Source organism: Poecilia latipinna, unplaced genomic scaffold (assembly GCF_001443285.1).
Source record: "Poecilia latipinna isolate Pla-1442-1.1 unplaced genomic scaffold, P_latipinna-1.0 Scaffold964, whole genome shotgun sequence".
Taxonomy (NCBI): Eukaryota; Metazoa; Chordata; class Actinopteri; order Cyprinodontiformes; family Poeciliidae; genus Poecilia; species Poecilia latipinna.
Window position 1 is genome coordinate 146,522 of NW_015113580.1, and position 15,776 is coordinate 162,297.

Genomic DNA, 15,776 nt, shown 5'->3' on the forward strand with positions numbered 1-15,776 from the left:
GCGCTCGGCTTAAGTGATTCTTAAATACGCTCTGCTTTTTTTTTTTTTTTTTTTGTCTTCTTCATATTCAGAACAGGTTGTATTTGTATTATTTGTTTCATCACATTCAATCAGCTACACACATCAATTTTAGGGATATCACATGAGGAAAAATAAAGGAATAAAAAACAAACAAACAAGAAAAACTAAACTTTTGCAAAAATAAGCACCAGCTTCTTTGTTAAATTACAAAACATTGTTTATGGGAAGTATTACTGTATCAGAATAAATTCAGTTTAAACTTGAAGAAAAAAAAAACAATCTTATTAAAAGAAGTAGCATTCGGAAGAAAAAAAAAATCATGGCAGACCGTTTGAGAAAAATTAAGTTTAAAAGCTAAAAATAGACACAAAAACATCATTTTTTAAAGAAATAGATATTAGAGATGATTTGTTCTTATTAAAAATTTTTTAGCAGAGAAAGGAAATGCTGGAAAAATCCCAAAAGAACACGCTAGCTGGACTGAGATGACGGTGAACTTTAGGACGTGTCACTTGAACTGATTGCAGGGTAAAACAGTGGAGAGCAGGAAGAGAGACACAGAAAGGGAAAGAGGCTGAGCAGTGCAGACGGGACGGGGTTGGGGTGGGATGGGGTGGGGGGGGTATTAGCTCACTTCAGGCTGATGTCAGGACAATTAGAGGTGCACCACGGCGCATTGTGTACAGCGCCTGTCAGCCTTAATCTCTGCTGCTGCGGCCCGCACCCGCAGCCGGGCTACAGCCCACGGGAAGCGCCAACACTCAGGTCCATATTGCTTTGACAGTAGCAGTCATCTAGAAGTAATGCAAAACGTTATTGTGGTGTATACGTGGTGACCCCCAGCACTCTTGTCTCAAACAACAAGGCGACTGAGTGGGCACAAAGCCGGGATGCTGCTGGAGGGGACGGTGAGGAGGTTAAGGGGGGTGGGTGGGGGGGGGGGGAGGGGGGGAAGAACAAAAAATTAGGGAGGGAGAAATTTCTGCACTCCCCCTATCTGATACACCGCTGAGAATGTCCTGCTTGTCCAAGTCAAAGCTGAGCGCTTTCTATAAATCTTGGTGTTTGTTTTTCAGAGAGCCGCTGCGTGTGGTGACAACGTTGGAGCTCTCTTCGGCTTCCTCTTCCTCCTTCGTCTTCAGGACTTCGTTGAAGAACCTGAAGATGGACTCAAAACTCATCCAGGAGGTCAGTTCATGCCTCTCAGTGCCTGCAATACAGAAAGACAAACACACACACAAACAAGGGCGTATTTAGAAATTGGTTTACTGTGATGCTTCTAACGCATTTAAAATCTCAAATCTTCTGCATTCTGCTGTATACAACTACATCAGAACCTCAGAGAACAGAAGCGATAAAAGTCGGCATAATCAAAGAGCTACTGACTTTCACTACCAGTCATGCTATTTACCACCAAAAACCACCTTCTTGTGTATGTATGTTGTGTTCTCTACTTTGTTCATGGTACACGGCAAAAAGGACTAGTTTTCTTTAAAAAAATCCCTTTTAGTCTTTTTTTTTTTTTAAGTCATTCTACCACCTCAGCTGTGGCTCCATCCAGAGCCGTCATTGGCCTCACAAATCAATATTTTCATAGCCTCACCTGTTTGTTTAGGTGAGTGGCCATGAATTGAAGTGCGGCTACACACTTTCCATTTTCAAATATTAAAAGAGTGGGTTTTGAGATACTGTGTTAGAGCCTAATTTTGATCTCAACATGACTGACGTGTCTGCTCTGTTTTTTAGTCTTCATAATGCTGCACTTTTAAAATTATTCACAAAGAAATCTTTAAGCCCTTCACGGATCAGGTATTTTTATGCTGCCTACGATCAAAGTACCAACAGATTAACTCTATTTAGCAACATTGTAAAGCAACTGGATGCACTGAACTTTATTTAAGGTCTTAAGAGTAAAAGGGGGAGCTGAACACAAAAGCACACTGTACTTTTTAAATTTCTAGTTTTAAAAATATATCAAAACTACATTTCTTCTTTTCCTTTTACTTCTTAATTACTCACTAATTTATTGTGGTCAATCATAAAAAAAATACATTGAAATGTGAGCCTGCACTGTGGCAAAATGTAAAGAAGTTCAATGGTATCAAAACTTTTTCAAGGCACTGCTACCAATCAGAGTGGAATTAGACAGTAGGTCTTTTGAGGCCCACCAATCAGTATGTAAAACTAAGGCCTTATGCGTGAGAGCAATGGCAGCCTCTGACCCATTAGTCCGGTGGGACGGCTTTAATGTATTATCCAAGCGGATACCCGATAATCAACAGCGCCGCATGTCCGAGGAGATGGAAAGTGGTCCTTCCAACAAAACCAGAGATATGCACAATGGGCGCACTAAGAGAAACCAGTGGAGCGGTAGTCATTCATTCTAAGGGGCTGATTGAGGAAAGTCAAGCCAGAAGCTGGAGAGACATAACTAGCCAACATATCAGATGATCTGCCAGTACCTAGAAGGGAGGCTACCGTGCTGGGTTTCCTTCTGACCTCCTCCAGGTTAGCAAGTTCCCAAGTCGGGGGTCGCCATGCAACTTGAAATTTGGTACACACGCCTCGGGTTTCTCCGGGTAAGGGCATCATGGGCCAGATATTCAGTTGGACAGCTTGTAAACTCAGTGGCAGCTATTCCTGCTACAGATTCTAACGGAGCATAGATGATAAACCCAGATTATACTTTTAGTTCTTGTTCAAGGTTATTTAAGATCAGGTGCTAATAGATAATTGATTGTCACTGCAGCCACTGGTCAACAGCTCAGCTGGTTAGCAACACCACTGTAACTTGACCTTAACAGCCACAATGAGAAGGCCCTATGTATGCTAGAAAAGGAGAGCAGGACGGCATTTGAGAGGATGCTAAACGTTCTAACCAACTTTAGGGCAGAAAATTTATATTCCAGCACATATTGGCTTGTAAATTTGATTTTTTTTTTTTTTTTACTTATTTGATAACAAATCAGGTTGTTTGAACCTTAAGATTTTTATATCTACCATAAAAATATCAGCTAAAAACACAGTCAAACAACAAGGGTTTACATCTTGAATCTTTTTGTAAGAGTGAAAAAATTAGTACGTATAGACAGACCCTATTACTGCAGCAGCTTCTCTCTCCCCTCTTTGATCCTTCCAGCATTCTCCTGTGTACACAGAATCGGCTATAAAATCTCGACTAAAATGCCGCAGGGATACAATTAGGAAGTACCTTAAAGGCTCTCTCACCATAGACAGGCCTCTGATGACCGCTGCTCTGACCCTGTGTTTATTAGATTGAACCCGACTCTGACGCATCAATGGAGACTCCACATGTTCACGTGGGCGAGTGTTTTTACGTGTGCGACTGTAAGACCCGAGGCAACTGTGAGGTTCTAGGAATGGATTTGGGTTTAGTTCCTGCAGGTGTGCTGTGTGTTTGTGTAATCTGTATGTGGGAGAACGTACGTGGGGAGAAGCGGTTCTGATCTCTCCGAGATAAGGGACTGCACTGCGAGTTATACGGCAAGCAGATGGCAGTCAGTGCCTAGGGTCAAATTTACTGGCTCGGCAATCATGGTAGTCAATAACCCCGCTCTCTCGGCGACTCTGCTACCTGTGTAGGGCTCATCACAACACCCATTCCTGGGAACCAGAGACACAGCCCTCTCACACCTCTAATCTATCATTTATATCCAATTTGAGGCAATGTGATCTTTTTTTCACCTCTCCTGTTTTCCCTCACTTGTTGGCTTTTGTCTCACTATTGTTTTTACTTCTGTTGTATCCTCCTTTTTTTGTCTCCAGCAGATCAATGCGGCAGCGCTCGCTCGTTCACCCTGAACTGGCGGTGAACCCCCCCCACTCCTCCCGCACGCCGCCAGCCAGCCTCTCCGCCCTACTCCACCGCATTCGAGGGTCACCATGGGGGTGTCTCTGTGCTAATATGCAGATGAGCTGCTGCCCCTCCAATGACTCGGACGTGAAGCTCCACCTCCCTTTAAAGGGTTGAAGGCTTTGAGATTAAGTCTTCTCCCTTCTCTATCATAAATTGTCTCTCATATGAAATGTCATAAATTGCATCTACTCGTATTTCTAAAGCTTAAGGACAAAATTCACAATGCGCATGCTTGGACAGAAAGAGAAACATTACAAAGTAATATATAAACAACATAGTTCAACGGGGAATGGAGCATGCCTTGTAAAAAACGAGTGGTCAAAAATACAGGCAAACATATGTTTATCTATGACTTTAGCAATATTCAGGTGGATTAGACTTTTTTTTTTGTTTGAGTATTTGTCATGTACTGCAATGTAATAGTCACATTTTTGTAACTTTACAAGCTTTTTTATCTGGCATATAACTCCAAAACAGAGATTGTATATTTGTATTTTCTTAACTGTTTATGACACATGTGTAAATGTGACACTGCTATAGAATAAAGTTTTTATATTTAATAAAAAGCCTTTTAAAACTGAGCAAATCAGATAAAAAAATTCAGGCAACTAAGAAAGAGTAGAGAGTATAAAAGTACAGCTTTATGTACGATTCTAATTGTGATTGAATCTAATGGGGTTGGTAGCTAAATTAATAAGTGGAACTGAATGAAGACAATGTCATACAAAGCAATGGGCAAAACGTTTTTGTACTCTTAACTATAAATCACACCTTGTGTTTAAGTGATAACACAAAGGGTATTAGCTTGCTGTGCTCCTGACAGTTGAAGTGAGATTGAACGCCGTAAGACTGGAAGAGCAGCCTGAGAAAGAAATATGAAACATTTACAAGTCTGGTAAATAACTTGCAGAGATGTCAATAAATGTTTTGTAACAGATTTCTAGTTATACTCTTTATGTTTTTTAAAATCCGATTTGAATGATCTATGAAGAGCATTTCAGTGGTCTGGTAGGCAATTTGGTTTGAACAACTATATAAATAAATAAATGAAACAAAAGCAACAAACAGAGGGGGCAAGCAGGAACCAAGGAGATGACTGAATTTAAACAACAGACAGAAAAAACATCTCCAGCAATAATAATAATAATAATATTAATAATAATAATAATAATAATAATAATAATAATAATAATAATAATAATCAGAATGTACTTGTAATTAGAGTTGGTTAGCAGAAAAAAAAAATGTTTTTACAACAATGACAGCTAGTCTGAAACTGATGAAACACACTCACAGTTCTGTGGAGACATTTAACTGTGAGGCAGGAAATATCTGGTGCAGAAACATGCTCTGTGGTGAGGTCACCCGCATGTTCTCTCTGCCGAGGTCAAGACGCAGTTTTGATGGCCGGGCCGGCCAGCGGCCTGCGGCTGACCATCCTGAGTGAGTGTGTTTTCCCAAAGTCGGTGAGGCCGGCTCATTATGTGGCAAGCAGAGAGAAGCATTTGATCCTGGATGTTTAGCCTCCTCCTCTCTGTCACAGCCACTGGAGCCCTCTCTGGGTAATTGACTGGCTGTTTGATCTCTCTCTGACTCGACAGTACTACACACATTTACACACACACACACACACGCAGACAAACGCGTTTATCTTGCAAGTGTCTGCTCAATGCCCACAGTTACTCGTTCCAAACACACACACACAGTTATGATGATTTGTGTGCTGCAGAGGAATCTAAGAGAGGAGCAGAGTGAGTTTTGAGCTGGAAACAGGGAAACTCGTGCATAGCTGAAGGCCATGCTTTCTTCCCTCTGCACCAAATGCTGCATGCTGTTACAAATGGTAATCGGCTGTGATTGTCACAAATTTCAAAACAAACGCTAGGTGACTGAAAAGCCAAAGTGACGCCCCGAGTGATACTCCGACAGGAGCCGCGAATCAAAGCATGCCGACTATAATTAGGTTCCATCTGGGCTACATTATTTAAAGCCGCACCAGTTAATTGCTTGTGTACAAATGGCCTATTTTATTTGAATCAAATTCTTTTTTATTCATAATTACACTGATGTGAAGGGGGGCATATCTCTTTGCAACAGTTATAATATAAATACATATTCAAATTAAGGATGCTTTGAGGCGAGGCAGAACGTAAAATGATGACACTTTTATTTTTGTGAGTTGATTTTCTTTAAACAATTAAGAGTGCTTAAAAAAATACTGACATTTGGGTTAAATATTTAATGAACTCAAATGAGAAAAAAAGGAGATTAGCCCTGATATAATCATTAAGCAGAATTCCTGACAGACAGTATTTGTAGAATAAACAAAAATACTGATGCGAGTATTTTTCATCTTCTCATTTCCTTTTTTTTTCTTTTAAGAAAACACCAGATAAAAAAAGAACAACACACACATAGAGGATTGTCTTATCAACTTCCCATCAAATGTAACCTCAGCCTTAGCTGTATCTCTATGTGGGGCCACAGCAGAGCATTGTGGGAGCACGCCTGGGCTACTTGTAACCTTAGCAGTGTTTCTGCTTGTGGAAACTATCTGTTGCATGCATCGCCGGGAGAGAATCGTTGTCTGTATCCTGGTTGTCAGATGATCAGATTTCCATCCCGACTCTTTCTGATATTGGATGGTCGTTTGCACTGTGTGGTCGAACCTCGACGTATGCTCGTCCCCGAGCAACGCCTACGCATTGTGCAGTCCAGTTTTTGCGTATTGTCACTTTATGTGCAAACATGTCATTTTCCTCCATATGGCTCTTTGTTCTGGATGGTGTGACACGTTGCCAGAGAAGACGAGGCCAAAGAGAAGCGCGGGCAGGTGACAGGTGGTCAGCCACACTGTTGGAGCAAAGCATCTTCAGCCAGAAATCAAATGAACCCATAAATACAATTTTAAATTGTCACTCGGAGTAGGACAGTCACATTAAATGGAGATTAAAACAGATAAAATCAGACATATTTTGCCAAATATATGTCTGCCAAATAATCTGTATGAGTAAAGTAAGATGAAAATAACATCACAGGTTAACCACTTTTCTTGCTTACTTTAATCAAACCAGAGAAAATTACCCAAAACAGAGCTTGTTTGATTAAACCAGTTTCACCACTGTTGCCTCTTCATTGAAATTCATTTGTAATGCTTGTTTGTAAGTGGGGTCCGCCCCGCTTCCCCCACTTCCACTCACGTTTCTGTCATCTTGCTTTTAATTGCTTTGCTTATTACTGTGTGTTGTTGTTAGACAAAAACAAGGCAGAACTCATTACACATCCAGAAATGAGGATCCTGAATCACTTCCTACAGGGGTTGCTCAGGGGACTTTGTATTTCCAAAGCAAAAGAAAAAAAAAGAGAGAGTGAGAAGAGAAACAAGACAAGGACCAGAAAGAGAATATCACATTAACTGGTTGATATTATCACCCAGTCTCTGCTACTTTGTTTTCAATAAAATGGTCTAGAGAGGAAAAAAAAACTGTGACAAGAATAAAACTCTCATCACAGTGCCTTGCAAATATATTTACACTCAAACTTTTTATATATTGTAGCTCTATAAAAAACATTATATGTATTTCAATGTGATTTTATGTAATAAACCGACAACTACAATGTAAAGTGGAAGGGAAATGATATATGATTATAAAAATATGTATTCAGTCCCAATACACACCAGGACTTTTTGGAATTGTGTTTTGCTGTAATTACGGAGTTACGTCTTTATCAGCTTTGCACATCTGTGGACTGAATATTTTGACAGTTTCCCTTTGCATGACAGCTCAGTCATGTGAGTCATGAGCGTCTGTGAAAATCTGTGAAAGTCTTGCCAAAGATCTTCAAGGGGGTTTTATGGCTGGACTTTGGCTGATTCAAACACACCATGATTTTCCGCCTGAATGTCGTGGAAGCTGAACCTCTGCCTCGCTCTAGAGTCTAATCAGCCTCTGACAGGTTTCCTTCCAGGATCACCCTCTATTTAGCAAGACTCATCTTGTGATCAACCACTGTTAGGGTTTTGCATGGAGACAGCAGCTGTGGTCTCATTTGAACAGAGCACCGTCTTCCACATGTTCACTGTGTCACCTACATACTTTGTGGCTAACTGGTTTCTTCAATAAAGCCAAGAACAATGGAGTTAATGACTGATTGTTGGCCTTTATAAAAAACAATGCTGCAGACCTACGTAGCTCTTCCAAATTTACCATCAGCTTGTGGGCTGCCTCTCTCTCAGTTACTCTACTGTCAGTTAAGGTGGATGGCGATGTCTAAATAGGTTTACATTGTTGTCATGACATCAAATGTTAGAAGAAGGATTGAGTGGTGCTCCTTGAGATCTTTAGAGCTTAGGATATTATTTTGAAACCTAAACCAATTTGGGCAAGTTGGTGTTTTTTCTTTTTTTCTTTTTTGGGAGAGTCGAATAAAATGGTGTTAAACAGAAATGCAAACCCCATTTGTCTGATACTATAATTTGTGTTGGTCTGGCACATAAAAGTCCCAATTGAAGTTTCAGGGTATAAACAATATAACATAATTATTTGAAAAGTTTGAAGGGTGTGAAAACTTTTGCGAGGCATTGAACTTTTTACGCCTCATTTAGTTAAACCCCGTAATGTTTCCTCTTCAACCAATTTCCCTCTCTGGCCAGACTTTCAGACTGGACTGAGTGCTTTTTTGTTTTAACTGGGAAGAGTGGCCTTGGCTGTCATAAAAGACACTCGCTTTTATAGAGTTGGAGCGAAGTATTTACAAGATAACCCTGGTCCAAGGACCGTGCAGGCAATTTGATACCAGTGTCAGACGCTCTTCTCTCCAGTAAAAATTGAAAGGTCCAAACACCCCCTCCCCTCTACATAACCTCTCAATGTCAGCAGCTTTAGTGAGCTTGGAGGAAAGTGGCTGAGATGCATGTGAATAAGATGAGATACATATTTGAGGAGTTTAATAAAGAGTTTGGCTCCACCTTAGCTTGTTCAGCGTAAAGAGTTTAACAGAAAGTATCTATATTGAAATAATAGAATAAAGCTGAATATCTGTTGAGCTATTGCCTCTTGTTATTTTAGGGAAAGACAGATTGATACAGTACAAATCTCTAGAGAAAAAAAAAACAACACACATTGCAGAGTGATTTGAATGAAAGTAATGAACACAGAAATATTTGCTAAATTCTTTATTTGAAAATTGTTCCTGGAGAGCCCTACAGAACTATTAATAACCGCTGAACATTTCCACATATTGTCAAGTTGGTCTATCACACAAACTCCAAGAAAACACATGGAAGCTTGTGGCTGAATGGTGACGAGATGCAAAAAAGTTCAAGAGGAAGCACTGTGCTGTGCTGCAACTGTCAGACACTGTTCACACATATGTCCAAGATTTCTTGTTTTAAAAATATACATAAAACTGTTGCTTTAAAGCAAAGCATCTGGGTAATAAAATTAGACTAAAGAAAGTACAGGTTTGAGACAAATAGTGGGCAAACATGTATGTTTATGGAAGAGGCTTGCAAGGATTACTGCCCATCCTTTGGCACTGTAAACACTGTAGTACTACTTTCCAGTCCAGGCCTTTTCTTTCATCTTCACCACCATTGGTCAATACTTAAATGGCAAACACTCAATGGGCTGCAAGCTTGCCTCACACGGCTTCGTTTTTATCCTGTTGAGGGGCAACGGAAAGCTTTTATTTTCATGGCCAGACAAAAACTCAAAAGTAGCATTGCTAAAAAAAAACCAACCCAACTCTCCACAAAACCATGCACAAGGAATGGCTCTAAATGCATGCATATACATACTCTAAGTGAGAACATCAACATGAGATGGACAAGACAGAGTAGAGACAGATTATCTACAGATGTAGAGACTCTCCAGAGAGTCCATGAACTAAAATCCAAGCCAAATTGGACACACTACAGTACTTCTCTATGCTACAGTCACTCCCCATTCCAATAAACATCTCCTGGTCCACTTATACTCAACGAGGTCTAGAACACACACACACACACACACACGTTCACCTACAGGACAAGCTCACTCACACCAATCAGCCACAAAGGCTCCGGAAAAAGAGAGGAGCAGAAGAGGCCCCACATACCTGTAACAAACACGAGGCATATTCAGACCCAATGGACGAAGAGTAGACAGTTTTGAGTGTGGGAGCAGCGTGTGTGAATATATATTCAACCACATTTAATCTGATACCCCTAAATGAAATCCAGTGCATTCTACTCCCTTTTAGAACTTCAGAACTACATCCAGGTCTTAGAATGGCCTAGTCAAAGACCTGAATCCAACTCACAGTCTCTGGCAAGACTTAAAAAGCCTAAGCAATTTTGCAAAGAAGAAAGGGAAAAAAAAAATCCATCTCTAGATGTACAAAGTTTAGAAACAAACCCTAAAAAACCTACAGCCATAATTATTCCTATGCATGTACAGAGCTACGCTTCCATTGACGTTGTGATCTATGAAGATAATGTGTGTTTCTATGTGTGCATGTGTTGGCTGGATGAAAGGACTACACATGAGAATAGAGAGTTCAGGTGGGGGGAGGAGCAGGCCAGAGGTGGAGATAGCACAGAGAGGGTGTTGAGGGTGGGGCAGGTCTGAAATAGATCACTTAATGGAACAAAGTGTAATTAATGGGTCACCACAGATAAGAGTGCTCTAGCACTATCTGGGAATGTGCTAATAGAGCTGACACACACTCAGGAAGATCAGTCCACAGCTAGCTCTCCTTCGGAGTGTCTGTGTGCATGCAAAGTTTGTGCACATGTGCATGGGTGTGTTTTGACACATGGTGGATAAATAGCGGGTGGAGAAGACTGCCAAGGTGACAGGTTAACATAGTTTCCTCCCAGACAAAGATCTGTTGTCCTTGCAATCAGAGAGAGCTCAGAAGGAAACACAGACTGTTCTCCCTGCGAAGCCTCCCTAGTTCACGTAGACCTTCAGCCTCACATCAAAACATGACTGATGTTATTACACTTTGCAAGCCGGCACGCCTTCAGTCACGGGGATGTGGTTGTTTATGGAGAGATGGAGGAGAAGGAAGCCACCTGGTCAAGAGGGGGTCAAACTTGAAGTGTTCTGACAGAAGTAAAATGCCACAAACCTCTCCTTAAACTTCCTGTCGAAGTGTGTCCCTGCGTCAGGGGAACTCCTCTGGAGCCAAGTGTCCTATGTGTGTGTGTGTGCGCAAGGGTGTTGGATGAATCTCTCAGTTTTTGGAGCAGGATGAGGGAGGGATTGCAGCCAGGCACATGCCTTGGGATATTGAGATGGTTGGTGATGGACAGGGCAAGACAAGGAGGATATCCCCCGTTTGTCTTAAGGAGCAGAGCTGCCATGTCACACATACTCTCGGGGGTCGGGTGGGGGGGGAGAGTCTGTCTCCAGGCTGGATTTCTGTGTGTGTGTGTGCATGTGTGCGATGTGGGGAGAATGAGGCAGATAGGTAATGCATGCAGTTTATTTTGTGTGCACATTCAGGGTCACAGACCTAGGGGCCATCTACTTCAAACTGGTTTAGTCAGACAAGGCAAGGCCACATTAACACACAGCATGACTTAGTAATGGAGAGACCCTGAGCTTGGTGCTGCTCATGTGGGACTACAATAAAAAAATAAAAAAATAAAAAAATCAACACATATCTTACATATCTTTATGTAAATTACCTTTTTAATGCCATTACAGTCACCTTGACAAGTCGGTAAAAATGAAATGAAGTGAATGTAACAGTCCTCAAACACAAGGGCTTGACCTCGACAATATCAAGCTGTGCACGAAGCTCTAGGTGAATCTTAAATCTTGCTGTGTGTTGTTAAAGTGTGTCCACAGCTGCCTGTTAAGTGGGCAATGTTTGTGTGTAAGCGTGTGATGTAGCATCAGGGGGTTAAATGGAGAGGGACGGGCCTCCAATCTGTTAGGACAAGGAGAAAACAGCTTCAAAGACTCAACATCAACCCTCCCCACACACACACACGAGCGCACACTGACGGACAGTCCATTGCTCCCAGCATATCTCTATTTTGTCCTTGGACTGTCTGAATACCACTGGAGGCGAGCATGATTTGAGAGAGCAAGTGGGAACAAGAGAGACAGGGAGCCAGAGAGAAGAGAAGAAAGAGCCAAATGATAGAGAGAAGAAGAAGAGAGAGAGAAAGGAGGCGTCCCCTCAATGACATCTAAAGAGATAACTCACTCTCCAGAGCTTCTTTTCTCTTGCTATCACTTTCCCAGGCACCGCTCCATCCACATAAGGCCTGAGAAGGGACGGTGTGTTAACTTTAGCAATCTGAAATACACGAGTGGAAGTGCAACAAATACAGCTTACCACAGGGAGAGAAAACACAATATTTAGTTATTTCTATGTTATCAAAAGTTTAAACAAATGATAAGCAGTCTGAAAATGTCATTTTTATATCTGGTGGGAAAATGCTGCCAGTCATATTACGTGTTGCAAATGTAACTCTTTTTTCTTTCTTCACAATTTCAGCTCAAAGTTAAATATCTTAATGGAAATAGAATATCTATGTACTCGAATTGTTTAGTCAAAATCCAAACCTAAATCGAGAATCTGAGACAAGACTTAAAGTTGCTGTTAACATTTGGCCTTCAGTCAACATATTCTTTTGCCAGTCACTGTATGTCTGTAGTCAGAAATGATGACATGGAAAACTAATTTCACCAAGCGGAAAATCTGATTTATTTACATGATGTTAAGTTAGACATATCCTTAATGCTATATGTAAGCATCCTCTTCATATAAGAATTATGTTGTTTGTTATGAAACTGCACTCAAATAACTTTCTTAATTAATGATGCCAGGAGCACAGTGCACATGAAACTCAACTTTGGGAGAAAAACACAAAGCACTGAGTCACAGCAATTCTACAAACACTGAAACAAAAACAGAGGAAAGCACAAAGTAATCCACTGCCGCCGCTATTGTTGGATACGCTCCATTTGGAGACGCAGAAAACAGCAGGGAAGACTTAACCTTTTGATAAGCTCCTTCTAGTTTCCGCTGTATGCATTTTTCATTGAAACATGTGAGTCAGAAAGAGAAAGAACTTCCACACTCACTCCTCAGAGAGGAGAGAGGTTACAGCCTGCAGTCTGGTCTTAGCAAGTATACGGCATTCTGATACGGCATAATGCTGACGAGCAGAGAATGACATTAAAGAAATACTAATTCTAGCATATCTTCAAAAATGAGAAAGTACAATTATAAAGAGTAAAACATCAGGTAAAAGAATTAAGATGCAATAATCCGCTGTTCTTAAGCAAAAACATGCAAATAGATGTTTGAGCTAGAGTGATCTGTGAGTCTCAAAACCACAAGATTCTATGTATTTTATTCTGATTTTATACAAAAGACCAATACAAGGTCCAGCATGTCTCCAAAGTGAAAGGAAAACTATGTGTAATAAATCTATTCACTCTTTCAAGGTTGCAGTTCCGATTGCACGCTGATCAACCAGCATATTATTTTTATTGCCGATTTTCTATTAATTGGTCATTTCTGAATGAATACATGGATAATCACAAATAGACAAAGATGACTTGCTTCACTTCAGGAGCATTCACAGATGATGGGATAAGATGTGGGAGGTCAAGTTCTGAAAAAAAAGAAAAAGCCTAATAGTAAAACATTCATTTGAGTCAGTTAAGTTGATACTGGGGGACATTCATTGTAATAATAATTACAAACCAAGAGAAAACCCGTCAGCAGAAAAAATATTTAAATACTAAAATTAGCAGATCTTGGGCTCTGTAGACACACAGAGGGAAATTGTAAGGATGAGTGGCAAAGTAAAATTGCAGGAAGAGAAAGAAACAGCACAGCAAAGCATAAAAACTACCTTCTGTCATAATTTAAATGGGCTACGAATACTGTGTTTACAATGTATATTTTATGCCTTCCAATTCAAACACAGCTTCATCTGCGCTCAGCTGCTAAGTGATATGATTTCACTTTTTATAGCAGCGCCCCCATCCCACTCATTCAACCCGCCACCCCCAGTTCCTCTGTTATTCAATGTGGTGTGATTCTGCACGCCTCGTGTGTCGACTTTCAACTGTACAACCCCCCCAAGGGCCAAAGAAGCATATTAAATCCCTCCCTAACCCTCTTTTGTTCCCCCTCCTTAAGCAAAATCTCCATCCTAGAAACACATCTAAGCGAACGTACGCACACAACCAAGGAAACATGCTGCAAATGGAGATGACTGCCTCATATTTTACAGCTGTTAAAGTTTCTTTCTGTACTTATTGCTGTGTCCATGAGCAGTTTCTCCCGAGATCAGAGTGGCCCTCTTTGACCTTTGTGCAGAGCTTCTCTAATGTTGAACTATAACGCACAACCACTTAGGTTACTTTGGTTTAATGATGCCTTCACATGCACACTTTCACACATTCTACTACACATAACACAGTTGTCCAAGATTACACTCCACAATAAAAGCATAAGCATAGCGTTAAGCTCAGTGAAAGGTGCTGTGATGGTATCTAGGGTTACAAATCCAATAAACTGGCATTAAATGACAAAGTGAGCATTTACTGTCACCATAAAACATCAGGACAAATTTTAATATTTTATGAGAAAATCCTTGGGGGGGGAACCCAAAACCATTTCTCTGATGCAGTCACCAGATTAACCTTATGTTTATATCCTTTCATAAAATACATAATTTTATTACACTTTCATGTCACAATTTTTTTCACCTAATGCAAAGTTACACTTCTGCACATTTACTCCAAACCCTTCACTTAAAATTTTCTCCAGTTTTGTCCGTCAGAAGGTTCCCTTCCTACTAAAATACACTCTTCCATCTCCTTCCCTCTTCTTTCTCAGTTATCTGACTACATGCTGTTTGCGGTAGCAGAAAATTCCCACTTCACCTCAGGGGAAAAAGGCATTTTTTTCTCTGCTGTGCTCATCTCTCATTCTACTCTTGTATGTTTTCCATGCTGGCAAAGCTTCCTTTCCCTGCATGCAGCATGGAGTTTGCTCTGTCTCTGGTAGTCCCATAAGAGAACCTACAGTATGATGTTACAATCTTCCATCCAGAGGGATCCCCTCTCTCCAACTGCTCTTTTCTTTCTTTCCCTGCAGGTTGTTCAAGTTCTTATTCTTTTTTCCACTTCTTTGAATGCTTTTTAGTGTCTCCCTCACTCTGTTATTTGACTCTTAGACCTCTAACCCTACCATATTACCTGTATCAGACAGTATCAAAATCTTGCATTTTTTTCTGCTTATTTTAAATATTACCCTGCATTTTTAAATAATTACAAAGGAAAAAATGGTTAAAAAGAGGGAACATGGTAGATCTGCAGATCACTTTGTCTAGATGAACAAAGATGAAAATTCCCAGAAAGGTGAAATCACTGGGAATACTGCATATGCTATTCTAATTTATACTATGAATAAATATTCCGCAAGCGCGCTATCTACAGAGAAGGAGCAAAAAAGAAATACACAAAAAAACAAAACAAAAACAAGAGTGTCTGTATTTTTCCTCAAAAACTCAAACATTTACTATGTAAAATATTTAATGTCACCCCACAAGTATTGTCATTGGATTAATGTGCAACAATTTCCGTGCACACTTCATGACGTTAAGTCTGTTGATTTGGACTGGGACGTGGATGGCGTTTGCTTACTGGTGTGCAATGGGTGGTTATCTTGTAAAAACAAAAAACAACATTTCCAGAGCATTTCCTGTTTAACATGTCCTCTTCAAGAATTTCAATATCGAAACTGACCCGTGGTTCCAGTTATGTAATAAATAGGCTTGAGATGATGATGAAAAACGAGTTTGAGACTGTCTGCATTCCTTAGACTAAAAAGAAGAAGAAATTTACTTTTATTG

The 15,776-nt window shown here is 40.4% G+C and overlaps 1 protein-coding gene across 1 annotated transcript in view; it reads right to left on the minus strand.

Moving 5' to 3' along the window:
- Positions 1-338: 338 nt before the first annotated feature.
- The window catches only part of LOC106958135 (protein FAM172A-like), a gene marked incomplete at its 5' end in the record, with an annotated part of 84,542 nt that continues 69,104 nt past the window's right edge, over positions 339-15,776 (minus strand). The window contains one exon of the mRNA XM_015049897.1: positions 339-1,231. Coding sequence (XP_014905383.1) covers positions 1,071-1,231 — 161 coding nt within the window. The remainder of the gene's footprint in view (positions 1,232-15,776) is intronic.